Source organism: Acanthochromis polyacanthus, chromosome 4 (assembly GCF_021347895.1).
Source record: "Acanthochromis polyacanthus isolate Apoly-LR-REF ecotype Palm Island chromosome 4, KAUST_Apoly_ChrSc, whole genome shotgun sequence".
Classification (NCBI taxonomy): domain Eukaryota; kingdom Metazoa; phylum Chordata; class Actinopteri; family Pomacentridae; genus Acanthochromis; species Acanthochromis polyacanthus.
The window spans coordinates 21,714,472-21,731,846 of record NC_067116.1 but is presented as its reverse complement, the minus strand read 5'-3'; the positions used below and the strand labels follow the sequence as shown (position 1 = coordinate 21,731,846).

The following is a 17,375-nucleotide window of genomic DNA, read 5'->3' as shown; positions in this document are numbered from 1 at the left end:
TAAAAGTATCAACCATGTCCATGTAACACGGTGTTTAATAGACAGGCTTCATATTTTTTACTTTAAAGGGTTCAAACTTGTATTTATTCGCCAACTTAAATATTAAACCTTGATTTTTATTTCTTTTTATCATGCTGAAGTAGCCAATTTAACCCTACAGTTTTGTGCTTTGGTATCTAAACCTGCCTTACCATTTTGTACTGTGCTGCATTATGAAATGACACACAGTTTGCTTGACTTTTTGGTGAAAAATTAATCACATAGATTTATTGATTAATTGATAAAATGAACTCGATAGGTTAATCGTTAGAAAAATGGCCATTAGTGCCACCTCCATGACATATGTTACCCTCGTTTAGTAGAGTTTGTGACCGTTGCACCAGCATTTCAGGCAGATCATTGTAAGCCAGGTCTCTTGTCAATTTATACATATAAACAGGTGGTATGCTCACAATACCTAGAATATACGCAGTATGTCTGAGAATTACCCTGAATACATCATAAATTGCTGTCATGGGTGTACCTTTACTTGATCCAGGTTGTTGGTTTCCTAGGTCTGATTTATATAGCTGCTGATGCTTTGGGAATGTTAACTTCCGGTAATGTTGTACTTAAAGTTGTTCTTGGTAAGAGTCTTAGCTAAGTGTTTAAATTGTAATTGTCATGTGCAGGGCAATTATCCAAGCTGGCTCAAGTCCAGGCTTTTCTTTCCTGAAAATGGAACCACAACAACACTTCATAAAATCTGATGGTAGCCATACTTCTTAGCTTGCACTGCTGCTGCCCTGCTGTGTGAGGAGGAGTTCCCATCATCAGTCGTTGATTTTAGTCATTGTGGATCAATAAGTCTCACTTGAAACTTTGTCATCACTGTGGCATTTCTGAAGAGGGAGAACAGTCTTGATTAGCAAGAACAACTCACTCAGCCCTCCACAGTAGATATATCAGTACACTTTAAATACAACATGAACCACCGTGTCACTGAAAGCTGCGTCTAAGAAAAGTGCTGTGAGCCAGATGGGAGAGTTTTGGACGGTACCACAAATTTCTTCTCTCGGTTTCTGAGAATGCATGTGCTTTCCATTGTAGGCTGAAGAGAAAATGAGACGGTGCTTGGTTAGGCAAGGGACAGACCTAGGAGAGTGGTCTGGATTGCATTAGGAGTGGAGTCACTGAGAATGGCGAAGGATACTGTACAAATACACACATGCACGCATACATACACACTTTTCTACCAGCTTAAAATTGTTTTCTGTGCCACACAAGAATTTTTTCCATTTATAGTAAAATGTTTTATTCATCTTCTCTTTGAGTTGCATGCTACTGTTACGTTGATTCTCTGATTTGGTGTGTGTGTCTGTGTGTCTGTGTGTCTGTGTGTCTGTGTGTCTGTGTCTGTGTCTGTGTCTGTGTCTGTGTCTGTGTGTCTGTGTCTGTGTCTGTGTCTGTGTGTCTGTGTCTGTGTCTGTGTCTGTGTGTGTGTGTGTGTGTGTGTGTGTGTGTGTGTGTGTGTGTGTGCGCATGCTTGCTTTTACTTTACAGCACTTTAAGAAGCAGAGGAGGCTTATCCCAGAAAGAACAGTGTGGAAGTACTTTGTCCAACTCTGCAGTGCGCTTGAACATATGCACTCCCGGAGAGTCATGCACAGAGGTAGCATTGACACACACACACACACACACACACACACACACACACACACACACATGTTTGTACTTCTATCTTAGTGAGGACATCCATAGGCGTAATGCATTTCCTAGAGCCTTACCCTAACCTTAACCATCACAACTGATTGCCTAACCCTAATCCTTATCCTAACCCTAACCAAACCTCAATTCATACCTGTTCTCTAAAAACAAGTCTTCACCCTCAAACATGGCTGTTTCAAAGTGAGGACCGGCCAAAATGTCCTCACTTTGTAAAAATGTCCTCACTTTGATAGTTAAATGCAGAAAATGGTTCTCACAATGTAGCAAGTACAAGAACACACACACACACACACACACACACACACACACACACACACACACACACACACACACACACACACACACACACACACACATATAATACCAATAATCAAATGACTTTTTCATTCATTCCAAGAGTATGCAAATGCATTGAATCTAATATATTGTGACCATTTTGTGGTAACACTAGTTAAACTTTGATTGTGACTCTATGAACGAGTAGAAACATAGACTGCCCCAGAGATACCTTGCATGAAATGTTTTACCAGAAAGAACCCTGACGAGCTGAATAGTTGTTCTCTGTGATAGATTTGCTCTCAGCAGTCTCTGCAAGTTCATTTTCGTAGCATACTAAACTAAAACCGGTAAATGGCTGGAATGTTGTAATTTAGTCTAAAAAAGACGTATTATACTTCAAAATTATTTTCCCATTATTTAAATTATGCACATTTTGTGGTTTACAGAATAGAACGCAACTCTTTTATTAAGGTCTATGTCATAAAACGAAGAAAAAAACATGAATAAGCCAGTGAATTTTCTTTAGTGTCAATGGCCGTGTTTCATATGACAGGAGGCTTAAGTGTAGGTGTTAAACAATACGTAGACCAGAGAACACAGTGTTTATGGGCCCACATGCTTTCAATAGGGCTCAGTCAAATCAAGTCCTGGATTCATGTGCATAGACTGCTGCATGCACAGAGACACCCTCTTAGCTACAGGTGATGTACTTCCGTTTGGACTGACTTTGATTAGGGCACAGGGACACTAATGAACCTTGAGCCTGAGCTTTAACGACCACTTAGCAGAGACCGCCTATTCAAAAGCCACTTACAATTATACGGGAGCAGTAAATTTCAAAGGCTGATGCAGGTCACATTAGCATTACTTCAGAAAGCGGCTTGCTAACGCCCACATTAACTGAAATTATATTTTCAATAATATACTTTTTGCCTGCAGTCCAGTTTTACTTAATGAATAAAGACGAAGATTTTGATTTGAATAATTTTGAGTCAATAACTGTTCCTCTCCTGTCTTCTTCTCTTTTCTGACAGATATCAAGCCCGCCAATGTATTCATCACAGCTACCGGCGTAGTGAAACTGGGAGACTTGGGGCTGGGACGATTCTTCAGCTCCAAAACAACTGCTGCTCACTCGCTAGGTAACTTACAACACTCCGTACATATGTGAATACACGCACAGCAACCCCCAGTGATCTCTGTGTTGGATGTGTTTCATTAGGCATGGTGAGCCCAAAGCCATGTGTCATGTAGTCATTCTGCCTGGCCAGTGCTGTGCCCAGCCCCTTCACAGGCCACTTAGCCGCTTCCTGTTGCCTTGACCTTTAACCCTAACGCAGATGAAGACTGAGGCCGGCGTCACACAGCTCCGATTGTGACTGTGTGCTATAAAACAAGCCGGCCAACTTTACAATCAGGGTTATTGTTCGCGTTGATGGGTGTGTTTGTCACTTGTAGGAAATGAAATCATATAACACGTATTTTTGTTCAAAGGAGCGAGAATTGTTGCTCCCAACTGCTGCAGTAATTAAAGCTTGCTTGTCCACTTGATAAAAAATAGGTGTGCTGAACCTGAGCCTGTATGAACTGACAAGCAGAATGATACCATATGTTTAAATACATTCTTTAATGCGCAGGGTATTTAATCACTGTGGGTTTTGTACTGTAAATCTCTAGCAGTCAAGGCCATAACTCTAAGAAGAGAGTGAGGTACCATTTCAGAGGGTTGCTGTAGCTTGCCTTTTTTTTTTTTTTTTTTTTTTTAACAGGAGGCATATGCACACATCTACCTTACTTACTTTACTTACTTACCACTTAAGAGTTTTTTAACCACTTGCTCTACCAGCCTTCTTCACTGTACTTGCCTGTCACAGTTTCTCCACTACTGTATCTTTCCATATTTCAGTGTAATGTTGGATGCTATAAAGTCAAGAAACAGTCAGAGCATGTTGGATATAATGTTAACAACTGAAAGTTTGGGATGACCGGATGTCCAAGTGGTTAGTATACGCACCAGATTGGGTGAAATCGTTTTATCACTTAAGTCCTTTTTTCAACTCCGGGGTGGCTGGACTCTCCCTGCATGTCATTCTTCTCCTCTGTCCCTTCTGGTTCCTGTCTGTCTCTACTGTACAGATTGAATATAGGAAAAAAATCCAGAACAGTATTTTTTTTTAAAGTTGCTATCCATCATCCTCTTGACAATTTCTTCCACTTCATAGATTAATAATGTAGAAAAATGACTCCTATGGACACAATATAAGCAGTTCCTATGTCAAACTGTTTATTAGAAAAAACACTGTTCTATTCTCAGCCCATGGAGAGCAGCAGCAGCCCAGCTTTTAAGAAAGTGTGAATCACATGATCAACAGAATCCCCGTCAGCTAAGTATCCTGCAGTGCCAGCAGAGCGGGGTGAAAACGTCTGTGATTGCTCATTAAACACTGAGTCCACAGCACCCTCTTTAGGCTAACAGAGGACAGGCAGCCTCACAAGCAGAGGGGTCAACCTGAATACACTCATCATTAATATTAATGAGTCAAGGGTACTGCTTCAGATTAAATATACAAACAAGTATTATTTCTTCTCCAGATTCATCTCCACAGAAATTAGTTTTTCTCTTGAGCACAGAGTGAATGCAGTCGTGTACAGTGGTTTGAAAAAGCTGATGCTCTTAAAATTAATACAGTGAGTAGTCGCTTTTCATTTAATTTCTTTCAAAGTATAGCAAATCTAAATTAAATCAAAGCTTGGTGTAGCTGAATTTTTGCCTTTAAAACAGCATCAGTTCTCCTACATGTACTTGGAGTGATTCTCCTGAGGTTGAATGCTCTAGCCTTCTTGCCACGTCTTTTCTGTGGATTTTGTCTGTCTCAGTGTCTCTCAGAATATGAATAGGCATGTGAAGTATGAATGTAAGTTGTCTGTAAGTTTCCTAACCATATGCAGATATCTGTGCATTATCTTGTACCGTGGAAGCAGATGATGTCTGCAGGTTAGCGTGACCTTTCGACACAGGGGACCGAGTGTGCCATGCTTTCACCCTCTCACTGTCTCTCCCGTTGACATTTCCCATTGTGTGTTTCAAATAGCAGATCTACTTTGTCTCTCTCTGTCACTCCTTCCTTCTCTCCTGCTGCTGTTTCTGTATCCTTCTTATCCTCGCCTCTCCTCCATTCTGTCCCTCCCCATGGTGTTTTGACGTAGACAGAGAAAGGTCAGGCAGAGGGATGAGGAAGGTGTGAGACAACTAGAATTACACAACTGAACAAAACAAAGTGAGAAAGTGAAGTAAGTAAGAGAGGACAAAGAAAAAACCTAAACGCCTTACACCTATAAGGGGATCTGGTGGTTCTGGGGGCATTTTGGCACATCACTGCAAATCAGTGCAAAATTGTTGATTTTGTGATGAAATCTGGGGGTGGCAGTGGTTTCTTCCAGGATAATAATACCCCATCTAAAGGACATGAGAGGTCACTGAATGGTTTGACAATGAAAACAATGTTTATCATATAATATGGCCTTTCCAGCCGTACCCCTTAGGGATATTTTAGACTGATATGTTAGACAGTGCTGTCTACCACCACCATCAAAACTCCAAATGAGGAAATATCTTTTGGAAAAATGTTTGTTGTCCCTCCAGTAAAGTTCCAGAGACTTGGAGAGCCAATGGCAAGGTTCACTGAAGCTGTTCTGGTTGCATGAGGTGGCCCAACACCTTACTAAAATACTTATGTTGGTGTTTCCTTTAATTTGTCAGCTGTCTGTATGTCAGAAAAAGAAAGATGTCTAAGAAACAGAGGAATGGGTGGCAAAAAAAACCATAAAAGTAGACTGCAGCAAGTGCAGCAGAAGAGTGTGACATAATGACAGAAATAAAAGAGGAGAAAAAAGAAAGCAGAGAAAGAAAAAAGTTTGAGGTAGCAGAGTAAGAGAGAATATGACAATGTGACAGGAAAAAAATGGAGGTGAAAAAGAAAAGTAAGAGTGAGAGAGAAGGATAGAAAGAAAGACAGTGAGAAAGAGCTGTGTATGTGTGTGTGCTTGCAGTCTTGTGGATATGTAATGAGCCCAGCTGAACAGTAGAGCAGGATGGTGGAGCTGAGATGGAGGTCCAAGCACACAGCCTGTCAGCTCCCATGCTTTCAACTCAGCTGCTCAGCAGTCTGCACACACACACACACACACACACACACACACACACACACACACACACACACACACACACACACACACACACACACACACACACACACACACACACACACACACACACACACACACACACACACACACACACACACACACACACACACACACACACAAACACACACACACACACAAACACACAAACACAATTGCGTACCCATGACTTTAGAGGACACTGCATTAATTGACTGCATACGTACTCTGTTAATCATCACTAGTATTTGCCTAACCCTTGAACAATGTTTCCACCTTAATATTTAATGATTTGTATTTGGGGAAGTTCTGTTTTGTCTCCAGAAGGCTAGCACATCCCAACAATGGTTCTGTGTTTACAGATTTCGAACCCCACAACATGAGTAATACCTGGAGCACACTCATATCGCACACAGCCACGTTTTTACAGCTATGCTTGTGAGGACATTTATGGACTTATTGCATTCTCAAGCCTCAAACCCCAACTCTCACCTTAGCCTGATTTTAACCGTAAACCTAAAACCACATCCTAACTCCCAGTGAGTGCCAGCCAAAATGTCCCAACTTCCCCAAAATGTCCCCACTTGAATGCTCTAAAAAACTGGTCCTCCTAAAGATAATTGTAAAAGCACACATTTTATGGCGCATATACGTAGACACTCCCAGACACAAGACTGACAAAAACGCTCAAGCATGCAGAAGATGCACACTACACAATTTGAGCATTTCACTGCCGAGGATGACTTACAGAGAAAAAGAACAACAAAAACATGTAGCAAGAGGAAAGCTGATGCAGTCATAAGAGAAATGAGTCACTTACTACTTATTACTGCCAATTGGCTTTAGCAAGTCATATAATATACCTGCAATTAACACCTGTAATGCGGAAGGTGTTAACGATGAGTACAGGAGGAAAGGGAGGAAAAGGAAAAAAGAGAGGAGGGGAAAGATTTTGGTTGGTTGATGTTGGAAATAATTATAACTAAATGTGTGTGTATATATGGAATTGGTACAGAGAGGGGTGTTTTGTGAGCCAAATCAAAGGTGAGAACTCAGCAAGACATATAGAAGTAAAAAAAAAAAGCTTATTTAGAACTATGGAGGAAATGCAGTGAATGTGTGTGTGTGTGGGTTCAGTCCAGTCTGGCTGTGCTGCTCTGCTAGATTTGTATGTCTTGTTTGTTAAAAACGCGATGGAGCAGAGGTTTTCAAACTCCTACTCTGGTTCTGAATGAGAAATTCCCTCTTGCTTGCTGTTCAAAATGGAGAAATGTAATATTGGCGATGGAGGGAAGATTAGAGAAGGCTTAGACAGTTAACAGTAACCCCCTCGGAAATGTTTTGCAGCGTTTAAATGGTCATGTAAAAGCTTTAGGTTTAACATGTTAATAAGGAAATAGCAGCGTGTCTTTGCAATCAAATCAATAAATGTATTTAAAATGGCACAAGGTTTGGTTCACAGTACATTTAGCAGGGGTTTAGAAGTGTGATGTTCTTTATAGTGGATGGCATCTCACCTCCTATACAACAACGCTTATCCTGTTATGCAGAGAATGGTGTTGTCGTTGCTATTCACAATAATGGAAATCAATCCCAACATGACTTTCAATTTATTTGCATGAATAAGTAATGTGCCCTTAATTCAGCATGCTGAAGGAGCCTGAGCCTGGTGCTGCTGCCTTTTTTATGCAACTATTAGCATAAGAGAGGCTGATTCTTTTTAATCAACTAATAATGAATGTTAGGGGAGCCTGTTCAGACTGCACCATGAGACCTCACAGCTCACGCACACACAAATGCAAAACACACACAAACCACAATATCAACCTGATGACCAATTAAAAACAGCAATCCCCTGTACCCTGTTTATTCTTCCACTTGCTCTCTCTTGCATCTCTGCTTGTGCTGATGCTGATTATTTTTGGAATGACAGGTAACACTTCATTATTCAAAATCACCCATTTAAGATAAAAGCAAGTTTTCTCAACCCAATTAGATCTGCACCAAAATTAAAAATGCTAGCTTTCAGTTCAGTTCCCATAGACTTCAAATACAATGGCCCCCTCTGTAATAGTTTTATTAATTGCATTTACATTAGTTGAGTTTCCTCAGACCTGCTAATGTGCAGAATGGCTCTGGAGACTTGGTGTGTGTGTGTGTGTGTGCACACATGTGAGTACTGTGAGTGAGTGTGTGCAGTTATGGCTTTTTCCTTCCATTGTTGTGCAAACTTGACTTTTCTCCTGAGTTCTTTCCACTTGAGAGCTGTTCACACCTACCTAGCTCACTTCAGCTGTTTGTGCGTGTTGTATACTCAACAACTACCCGTTACTGTCTATAAAAACTCTTCCTCTTAGCCCTGTCTGCCTATTTCCCAATGCACGTTTTGTATATATGCCAGAGGCAAGACTGTTTAGGTTTGGGGTTTTTGAAAAAAAAAAAGAAAACACAACACACACACAAAAAAAAACGTTTAATTTAATTCAGCTCTTAGAATTCCTTTTTTTTTATTTGGCAGATGCTTTTGTCTAAAGTAACATAAAAATAAGTTACAGCAGCTTTTTCAACTTTTTTTTTTTAAGCCTCGCATGTACAGCAGAGCTATGAAATGATGGGCTGGTGTTATGTTTGATTGGTCTAAAAACCTGGCAACTTTCACTGGTGTAGTACTGGATGCTTCTAGCTTTGGCTGCACAGTATATTGTTTCTACATTGTGATGTTTGCATGCAAAATGGTCAAACTGCAGGACGTTGTGTGACAAATAAGGCAAATTAACACAAACATGTCATGCTGCACTTTTTTTTTTGCTGCTTGACAGAAAAAACATTAGCATGATTTTCATTTTCCAAGACAAATGTACAAGAACAATCTGTCATAAAAATTCAGTCATAGAGCGTCATTTACTGGGGATGGAAGGGTTTGTCGACGTGCAGGCTCCACATGTGCATAGCAGAGCACAAATGAGAGCAGAACAGGAGCAAAACACTGAGAAGAAAGATTTGATTGTTTAAAGAAATACAACATAAGTGTGTGTGAAAATATTTCAGCTACAGAAAGGATGATGTTGACTGAAATAAAGTCTTTTTAGGCAGGGCCTTGCAGTAGTTGTGCCACTACACGAGGCCACATCATGTTTGACGATTTCAGTCAGCACCACAAAAAATGATTCAGTTCATCTGGTGAAAGATGCCTATATAGTTTCACATTTTAATAAATACGTCACTGAAAAATACAATTTTATATATAGTGCAGCTTCACTCCTGCATTTCTAACTAGTTGAAATTTAGAGTTTTAAGGCATTAGTAGGAAAAAAATTGACTCAATAGCACAAGCTCTGTAGTGTAGCCTGCACATATTGTGATGTGTAGAGATGCACCGACTTAGCAGAGCCTGTGTGGCTGTTATTTCCACATTTTAGTAAGCTTCCATTTGCATTTACTCAAGAGGATGTTAAATATGTACAGCCTGAGAGCTTCTCAGTACAGGTTAGAGTGCTGGTGAAATTTCCATCTTTTAACCATATGTGATTAATAAAAACCCTCTGCTGGATGTGCTTGATAGCCTTTTACATGGGAAATCACAATAAACAGAAAGCAGATGAAAAAAGCCCCCCGTCAAATTCGGCTAAGAAAACAGCAAATCACCAAAGCTTCCTGCCGTGTTTCGAGGATGTGATGTTGAGCTGTGGCTCCTCTTTGTGTCCACTTGGGTGATAGTCTGATTTTCTGGAGCTCTGCCATTCGCCAAGGCAGTTTGGGATTCTTGAGTTTCAAAACCAGAACCAGAAACGGGACAGCTTTTAAGGCTCCACCGCTGCTCCCTGGGCACATTCTCTGACTACTGTTTCAGATCATTACTGAGTCCCAGTAATCAAAACTGATTTATGTATATTTTGCGTGTTCGGGTATGTTTTCTGTCCAGATGTACGCAACTTTGTGGTACTTTTCTAATTACATGTGCGTTATGGGTATGTCTGATGATATCTAACCTTATTAAATACTATCTTATTCAGAATTTAAAAAGGCAGTGTACTTTAAAGCCACTCCTTTTATGGTGCTCTGGCTAAATATGATAGATATCCGACCTCTTAGTATGTTTTGAATCTGCTCCTCCACTTCCTGTCCTGCATGATCTGTGCCAGTGATGTTGAATTGGGGGAAGCATGGGTTTCAGTGCAAAATGTTAACGCTCAATCTCTCTTTGTCCTGTTGTCCTTCCCTACCTTTGTCTATGCCTTTCTGTCCATTTCTTGTCCTTCCTTCCTCCCTCCCCTCTCCCTCCCACTCCCTCCTGTCTTCCAGTGGGTACTCCTTACTACATGTCACCAGAGAGGATACACGAAAATGGCTACAACTTCAAATCTGACATCTGGTCACTAGGATGCCTGCTCTATGAGGTAAACTATGTGAATGTGTGCACACACTGTCGCCTTGCAGTCAAAGATAGGAGTGACATGAGAACACACTGGCTCAGACAAACCTATGAGCAAACAATTCACAATCCCACATATTAGAGTACTGTAAAAATCTATCGAAATATATACATATAGGCCTTCAGGATGTGTGCTTTTCCACATAGTTGCTCTTTATGTACATTCACATTTGCTATTAGTAATAATGTGAAAAATCAAAAAGCACTTTTACAGAAATAATAAATAAAAATTTTCTGTCACATTTCTTGATCTCTCTTCTTTCTCTGTGATCTAACTGTTTGAGTTAAAGTTCTTTAGCCTGGGAACCTGCTGAACGTTGAAAAGCTGGTGAGTGAAGGGAACTGACATGGCCATGTGTTTTAGATAAGGCTGCCCAGTGACACTGACTAGTTTGATTAGTCAGGAGCAAAACACCACAGGGCTCTGCTGTAGACCACACTGAGTGGAGACAAGCCCTGGAGCAGCACACACAGCAGAGGGAACAAAGAAAAAAAAGAGTGACGGGCAGAACAATAATAGACATGGATGATAGCAGTCAATCTGATGTCGAACCTTGCCAACTTTCACGTGCACTGAATACACACAGGCAGGCGCAAAACTTAGAAACACACTGTTGGCTAAGGAAATGCCCACATTTTCCTCCCTTCGTCTCTTCTAACTCCCCCGAGTTCCTGATCATTTGGGCTGCATTTCAACGCACCAGTGACTACACCTTCTCTACAGCGCCTCAGGCATAGAGGTGGAGAACGCGCAAGGAAGAAGTTCGAGCTCAGCTTGCAGGTCATGGTTGCTCAGAGACCACAGTCCTTCATGCTAATTAGTTCCCCACAATGCACTGCGGCAGTGCATGTCTGTGGTTGGCTGAAAACGGCGGGTGCTGTGGGTCACATTCTGTTTTTGTGCTTCTTTATATGTGTGCAGTGTGTGCGTTTACATGGAGGATGCTACTTTTACTGTTAATACAAAACAGATTGCTGGGTTATATTACTCTTGTTGCATAGTCTCTGCAGGTATTGTTATTGCGTAATTACAGCAGCCATGGATTGTTCTGTTCAGTTAAGGCAATTTTGATGCAGTGCTTTTTGTTCTAATGAGTTGTGTTTAGTCCTTACCGAGCAAAGTTTAGGTATTTTGATTGTTTTACTACAAAAACAATATTGTTTGCCTCACATTTGGACGGTTTCTTTCTCTTTCACACAGTCTCTACGTTGGGATTTGTTTGATTAAAATCGAAGATTCTGTTCACAGTGTATTTTTTTCTTGTTGTTGATCAAGCTGTCCATTTTGAAATTTTCAGCGTACTGCGTTTGCAATCTAAGCACTGGTTGTTTCAGTTGGCACACAATGCATTGATCTTTTGTACATTTCACGGTTAGGAGAACTGCCAGGCCATCACAGTCTGGACTACATATTGAGAAAGTAAGATAGAGGCAAGGCAAGAGCTAGAGAGGAAAAAAATAGATGAGACTTGTTGCTCCCTGAGGTGGTCAGAAGGCAAGGAATAAAGATGCAAGGTGAAAAGTTTAGGAATCTATATAGAAGCAATATAGGAAGCCAGAGAATGGTGAGGGCATGGGCTGTAAAGTCATAAGAGAGAATGAAGAAAAAGATGAGACATAAGGCTAGAGAGATAGTTGGGGCAGAGGGGAACAGTTGGAAGGGAAAAATTACAAATAGTGAAGCAGGGTTATAGATTGCTGGAGCTAAGAGAAAGATAGAAGGTGTTCATTCGGAGAGAAAGTACTATAGGTACAAGAGCAGAGACGGGACTCCAGCCATCAGGTCAAGGTGAGCCATGCAAGGAGCCTGTGGAGATAAAGATTTTACAACCTTATTGTTATCAGAGCAGTGCTCACTACGCCATGCATATTCTCTTTGAAGAACAGACTCTTGCTTTCCACTTCTTCGTAAGAGGGCTCCACAGTGCATTCAGTGTCAGGAAACTTATCTCTTTCTCTCTAAGACTCTCTCCTCCATTCCTCTTTGCTCTATTCTCCTGCCTTCTGCTATGTTTCCCTCCATATGCCTTCCTTTCCTCACTTAACCTTCAGGCATAAGGAATTCACATAGAATTCCACGCCTGATCCCTTCGGTACTCATTGATTTCGCTCTGAACATACAGTAGTGGCTGAGCATTGTGCTGGTTTTTGTGTATGTGCGAGTCCAGGGAGTTTGGTTCCTTGTGTGTGAAACGGCTCCATTTGAGAGAGCTTGCATTTTTCATTCTTGTGCCCGGGGGTTGAGTAAGGGTCTGAAGGGTCCGCCCGTCAATACCTGGTCATTGTATCTGCGTCTATCTTCATCTCCCATTCTGTTTGATCCCTTTCTCCCTGTGTCCAACCTCATTACATCATCTGACCCTGCCCTGTGCCCTTCACCCAAACCCCCTATGCTGCAGAAAACAGGGATGCTCATTCAGGTTTTCTCCCAGGGTGACCAGGAAGCTAAGGAGCGGGTTTGATCGCATGCCAGTCAGAGATTTCAGTCTCCTTGTGCCCTTTTATCGTATTCAACATCAGAACCGCGTCATAGGCTGAATGTATTTCCTATAAAAGGGATGCATTTTACACACACACACACACACACACACACACACACACACACACACACACACACACACACACACACACACACACACACACACACACACACACACACACACACACATGTTTGTACTTCTATCTTAGTGAGGACATCCATAGGCGTAATGCATTTCCTAGAGCCTTACCCTAACCTTAACCATCACAACTGATTGCCTAACCCTAATCCTTACCCTAACCCTAACCAAACCTCAATTCATACCTGGTACTCACCATGTAGCAAGTACAAGAACACACACACACACACACACACACACACACACACACACACACACACACACACACACACACACACACACACACACACACACACACACAGCAGGTCTCCCGCTTGTACAGACATGTTGCGGTTGCAGTGTTTGGTAGAGGAGGAGAATATCTTGAAAAGCTTTCCTGGAACGTGTCTCCTTCCTGTATGGAGCTCAGCCATCCATACCTCTGACTTTGCCCGTGTCTCATGCCTCCTGCCTCATTCCACTCCCTCCCGCCTTGTTTTGCTGTTGGTTTTATGAGACCCCAAAATGCTGGGTTCTCAGCAGCTGGTGTTTGCATGCGATGAGATGCCCCTGTGGCTAGCTCTCTGTATGGGACTGAAAGGGAGTTTTTTTTTGTTTTGTTTTTTTAAACAAAGCCTGGGTATTTGTCAACTTATACACTGCTAGTATCTCCAACTAATGGCTTAGTCCATTGTGTACAGTGTCTAACCCAGTTACCCATGTGTACATTTGTTGATCCCGTACACATCTTCCTTATGCATGCCCTCACTCAGGCCTGAAAAAAAGCTGCTTTTAGGCTCAGATTGCAATTACTTTTGGTAAACTCAGTTGAAGATTTGTGCAGCCATTTTATGACCATGATTAGACTAGAATAGATTATGTAAAGGTATAATTTCACGTTTTGCCACATCTGCCAGTGTGCAGTCTTCTTAAGAGTTTGATAAAAAGCTAAAGATCACTCTCATATGTCTGTCAAATACTTTAAAAACTAATTTTTCTTGCTTATTAACTGAGGGGGGAAATCCAGCGTATTTCACAAGATAGTTAAAAAGAGATATGCATTCAACAATGTTTAGCTGCTCCTTTAGAATTTGTATTTCAAGTAAAATTGGTCAGTGTAGCTGCAGTGAAATTGGGACATGACAACGCATTCTTAATCAACTTTCTTCAGAAGTTCAGCCCACTGGAACAATCTGATGCTTTCAACTCACCATCCATTTTTTTCCCTCTTATCTTTCTTTCTTCTTTCCCTCTTCTTTTTTAAATGTGTTGAAATAGAGTAGTGATGACTCCACTGGGTGTAGCTATATGTCTAATGACTGTCCCTACATTGTGACTTATTGCCTTGATTAATATATCATCATAAAACCACAAGAAGAACCAAGGAGCACATAAAAAGTCATGTGTTCCTCACTTGCACAGTAGGGCTTTTGTGTGTATGTATTTGACAAAAGGCAGAGAGAAGAAATATATGAAATGCACATGCATTTGGCATGTGCGTGTTAATATTCAGGTGTTTATTTTGATGTGACATGTGCCGTAATTATAAATGTGTTTTAAATGAGTAAGTGAGAATTTGTGAGAAGCCCGTGGATCCCAGGCTGTAAAGGCTCTGGGGATAAAGGGGGGTTGGAGGGAGAAGACGGGAGCCTCTCGCAGCTCCTTTTAATTGGCATACGGGGAGAGAAACTGGAGAGAGAGAGAGAGTGGGATAAATGTTAATTAAACTGGAAGGCCCCATCCAGACCTTTTACACATGCAGTGATGCTAGCTTTACATGCTTGGGCTGGAGCGAGCACAACCTGGCTAAATGAAGAGCTGAAAAAAGAAGAGAGTGTATGTTTGTGAGCACCGATTGGAGCTGTAGACTTTGGGAATGAAAACCTTTTTGGACAGTGTTGCCGTTTTGCCACTTCTCACTTTGGGAACTCTCAGAGGGATGTTTGAGGATGTAGACTTAGTTTTAGAGTTAAGGTTAAATAGTTAAAAACGTTGGGTTCGGTGTTCTGGATGAGGCATTTAGTGTGTGAAGGTGAAGATGAGGGGCTAGCAAATGTTTTGTGTCAATGAGGGTCCTCACAAAAATAGAAGTGCAAACGTACTTGTGTGTGTTTGCGAGGATGTGCGTGTGTTCTGCCACCAGCAGCTCACACCCCTTAGACAGACAGCAGGCATGCGTGTGCTTTGTATGTCTCTCGAATATCAATGAACCATACGCACGCGCACACACACACACACACACACCCGCACACACACACACACACACAGACACTGTTTCACACTCACACACCGGGGCCTCAGAGGTCAGAGAGTGAGTCAATCATCTAAACCGTTGCGACGACAGTCTGAGAAAAAGAAGTAAGTGTGTGCTTGTGTGTGTGTGCGTGTGGGGGTATGCATCTTTGTGTGTGTGTGTGTGTGTATACACGCTGAGAGCAGGGGGCCGGCAGCTGTCAGGGGCTAGGAGCAGCAGGCACTAATGAAGCAGATGAATAGTGCAAAAACTCCCAAATACAAACAGGACAGTTGACATTTTTCATCTGTCAAAAGCAGAAGATGCATGAAAATACGATGGGGTCTTGTTTAACCCTTTGCCTCCCGGTGTCAAAAGCTGGCTGCTTTTCTTCTTTCCTCTGTCTGCTTCTGTCTCACCTTCTTTCCTCTCGCTTATTGAAAAATTTGGGGGTTTTTTGGAAAGCACCATCTAATCCTTACATAGAATGTGCACACTGTGCCTGTAGAGTACTAAGAGGTGTATGTATATTTGATATGAAGCAATTAAGAGTCGTTCCAAGACAATGAAATTAGCTTTCTTTTTGCAAACATGGGCATGAACAAACTCGCACTTTGTGAAAGAAGCCACTGAGGCGGAGTTTGCTTGTCACTGTCCTGTTAGTTGTTTAGCGCTCTCAGCGTGGTTATTGGAAAAGCGATTCAATTCTAAGATGGAAGTGCATATCCATTGACTTGGAGGCAAATGATGCACAACAGAGATCTGAAGTTTTGTGGCTTCGCTGTGCAGATGATGTATTTATAGGCTGCAGTGAATGTCTGATTGGTTGGTGCTTTAATTGTAGGGCGTGTGGTGTTATCTATGGTACTGTATTTAATGTGGTTGGTATGCAAATGTCATGTTGGTCGTGTTGCAGCTGATTTAATGCAAAATCAATCCAAAATGTAACATAGCATATTTGACTAAAGACTTGACCCTCTATGGCTTACTGTGTTGTCATTTGTGTTATTGCTTTTAAATTTAAGTAGCATATGTGTCTCGTGCTTAATGCTTAAAATTCAGCTCGCATAGTTTATGTACATCACAGAGTTCTTATGTATTATGCCATTATACCAGAGCCAGACTGCTTACTGTAGCAGTGTCCTTCTGAAATGCCAGTTTGTTTTCTCCAGTGAGTGTGCATTTTCAAGGATGTACTCCTGTGTTCAAGCTTTGCTGTATGTGCATATGCCCACTAGTCTATTAACATAATCACTAGTGAATCATCGTGAAAATGTTAGGCCACAAATATGAAGCTTTCTTCCGAACACTAGTGATCCTGCTGATAAAACAGATTATGCATTTCCACACACTTCCCATCACTGTCAACCACCTGCTGTGCCAGCCTCAGTAGTAACGCTCAGCAAGAGGGAGAGAGGGTGTCCGAGGAGAGACAGATCGAAGGAGATCCTCTATGCTAATGTTGTGTATTTTGGTGAGACCATGCTGTATTAATCTGTCTGTTTGATTAAGAGTGCACAAGAATGCATGAAGATAAATAGTGTCCAGAGGAGAGATTCTGCTGCTGCCGTCATCTTGACTTCCTAGTGGAACTGTGACAGAGACTCTGTCAAATCTGTCCGATAGGAAACAAGGACTTTCCTGTCTTCTGTCTCTGAGACCATGTCACTTAGCAATTTTTTTTATCTTAACAGTAGTCCTAGATGTTACAGGTGTGTGAATCAGTCGAGCAGTAATAGTTTTTTTTTTATAGTCTGCAAGAAAATAGAATGATCCACTGAGTTTATTTCTAAGTAAGAGAAAGGGCAAGAAGTGTTGCAAGTGCAGTGCAAAATTTATGTGCATTCAGCGGCACAACTGTTGCTCTCTTCCTGTTCCTGCTAAAACACATCGCTGTAATTCAGCTCCTTTTTCCTTCTTGGTCTTAATTCACACTGAAATATTT

The 17,375-nt window shown here is 41.4% G+C and overlaps 1 protein-coding gene across 1 annotated transcript in view; it reads left to right on the top strand.

Moving 5' to 3' along the window:
* nek7 (NIMA-related kinase 7) overlaps positions 1–17,375 on the top strand; it is a 69,525-nt gene that overhangs the window by 46,997 nt on the left and 5,153 nt on the right. Inside the window, 3 exon segments of the mRNA XM_051947631.1 lie at positions 1,543–1,651; positions 3,021–3,128; positions 10,471–10,565. Of these exon segments, the coding sequence (XP_051803591.1) occupies positions 1,543–1,651; positions 3,021–3,128; positions 10,471–10,565 (312 nt within the window).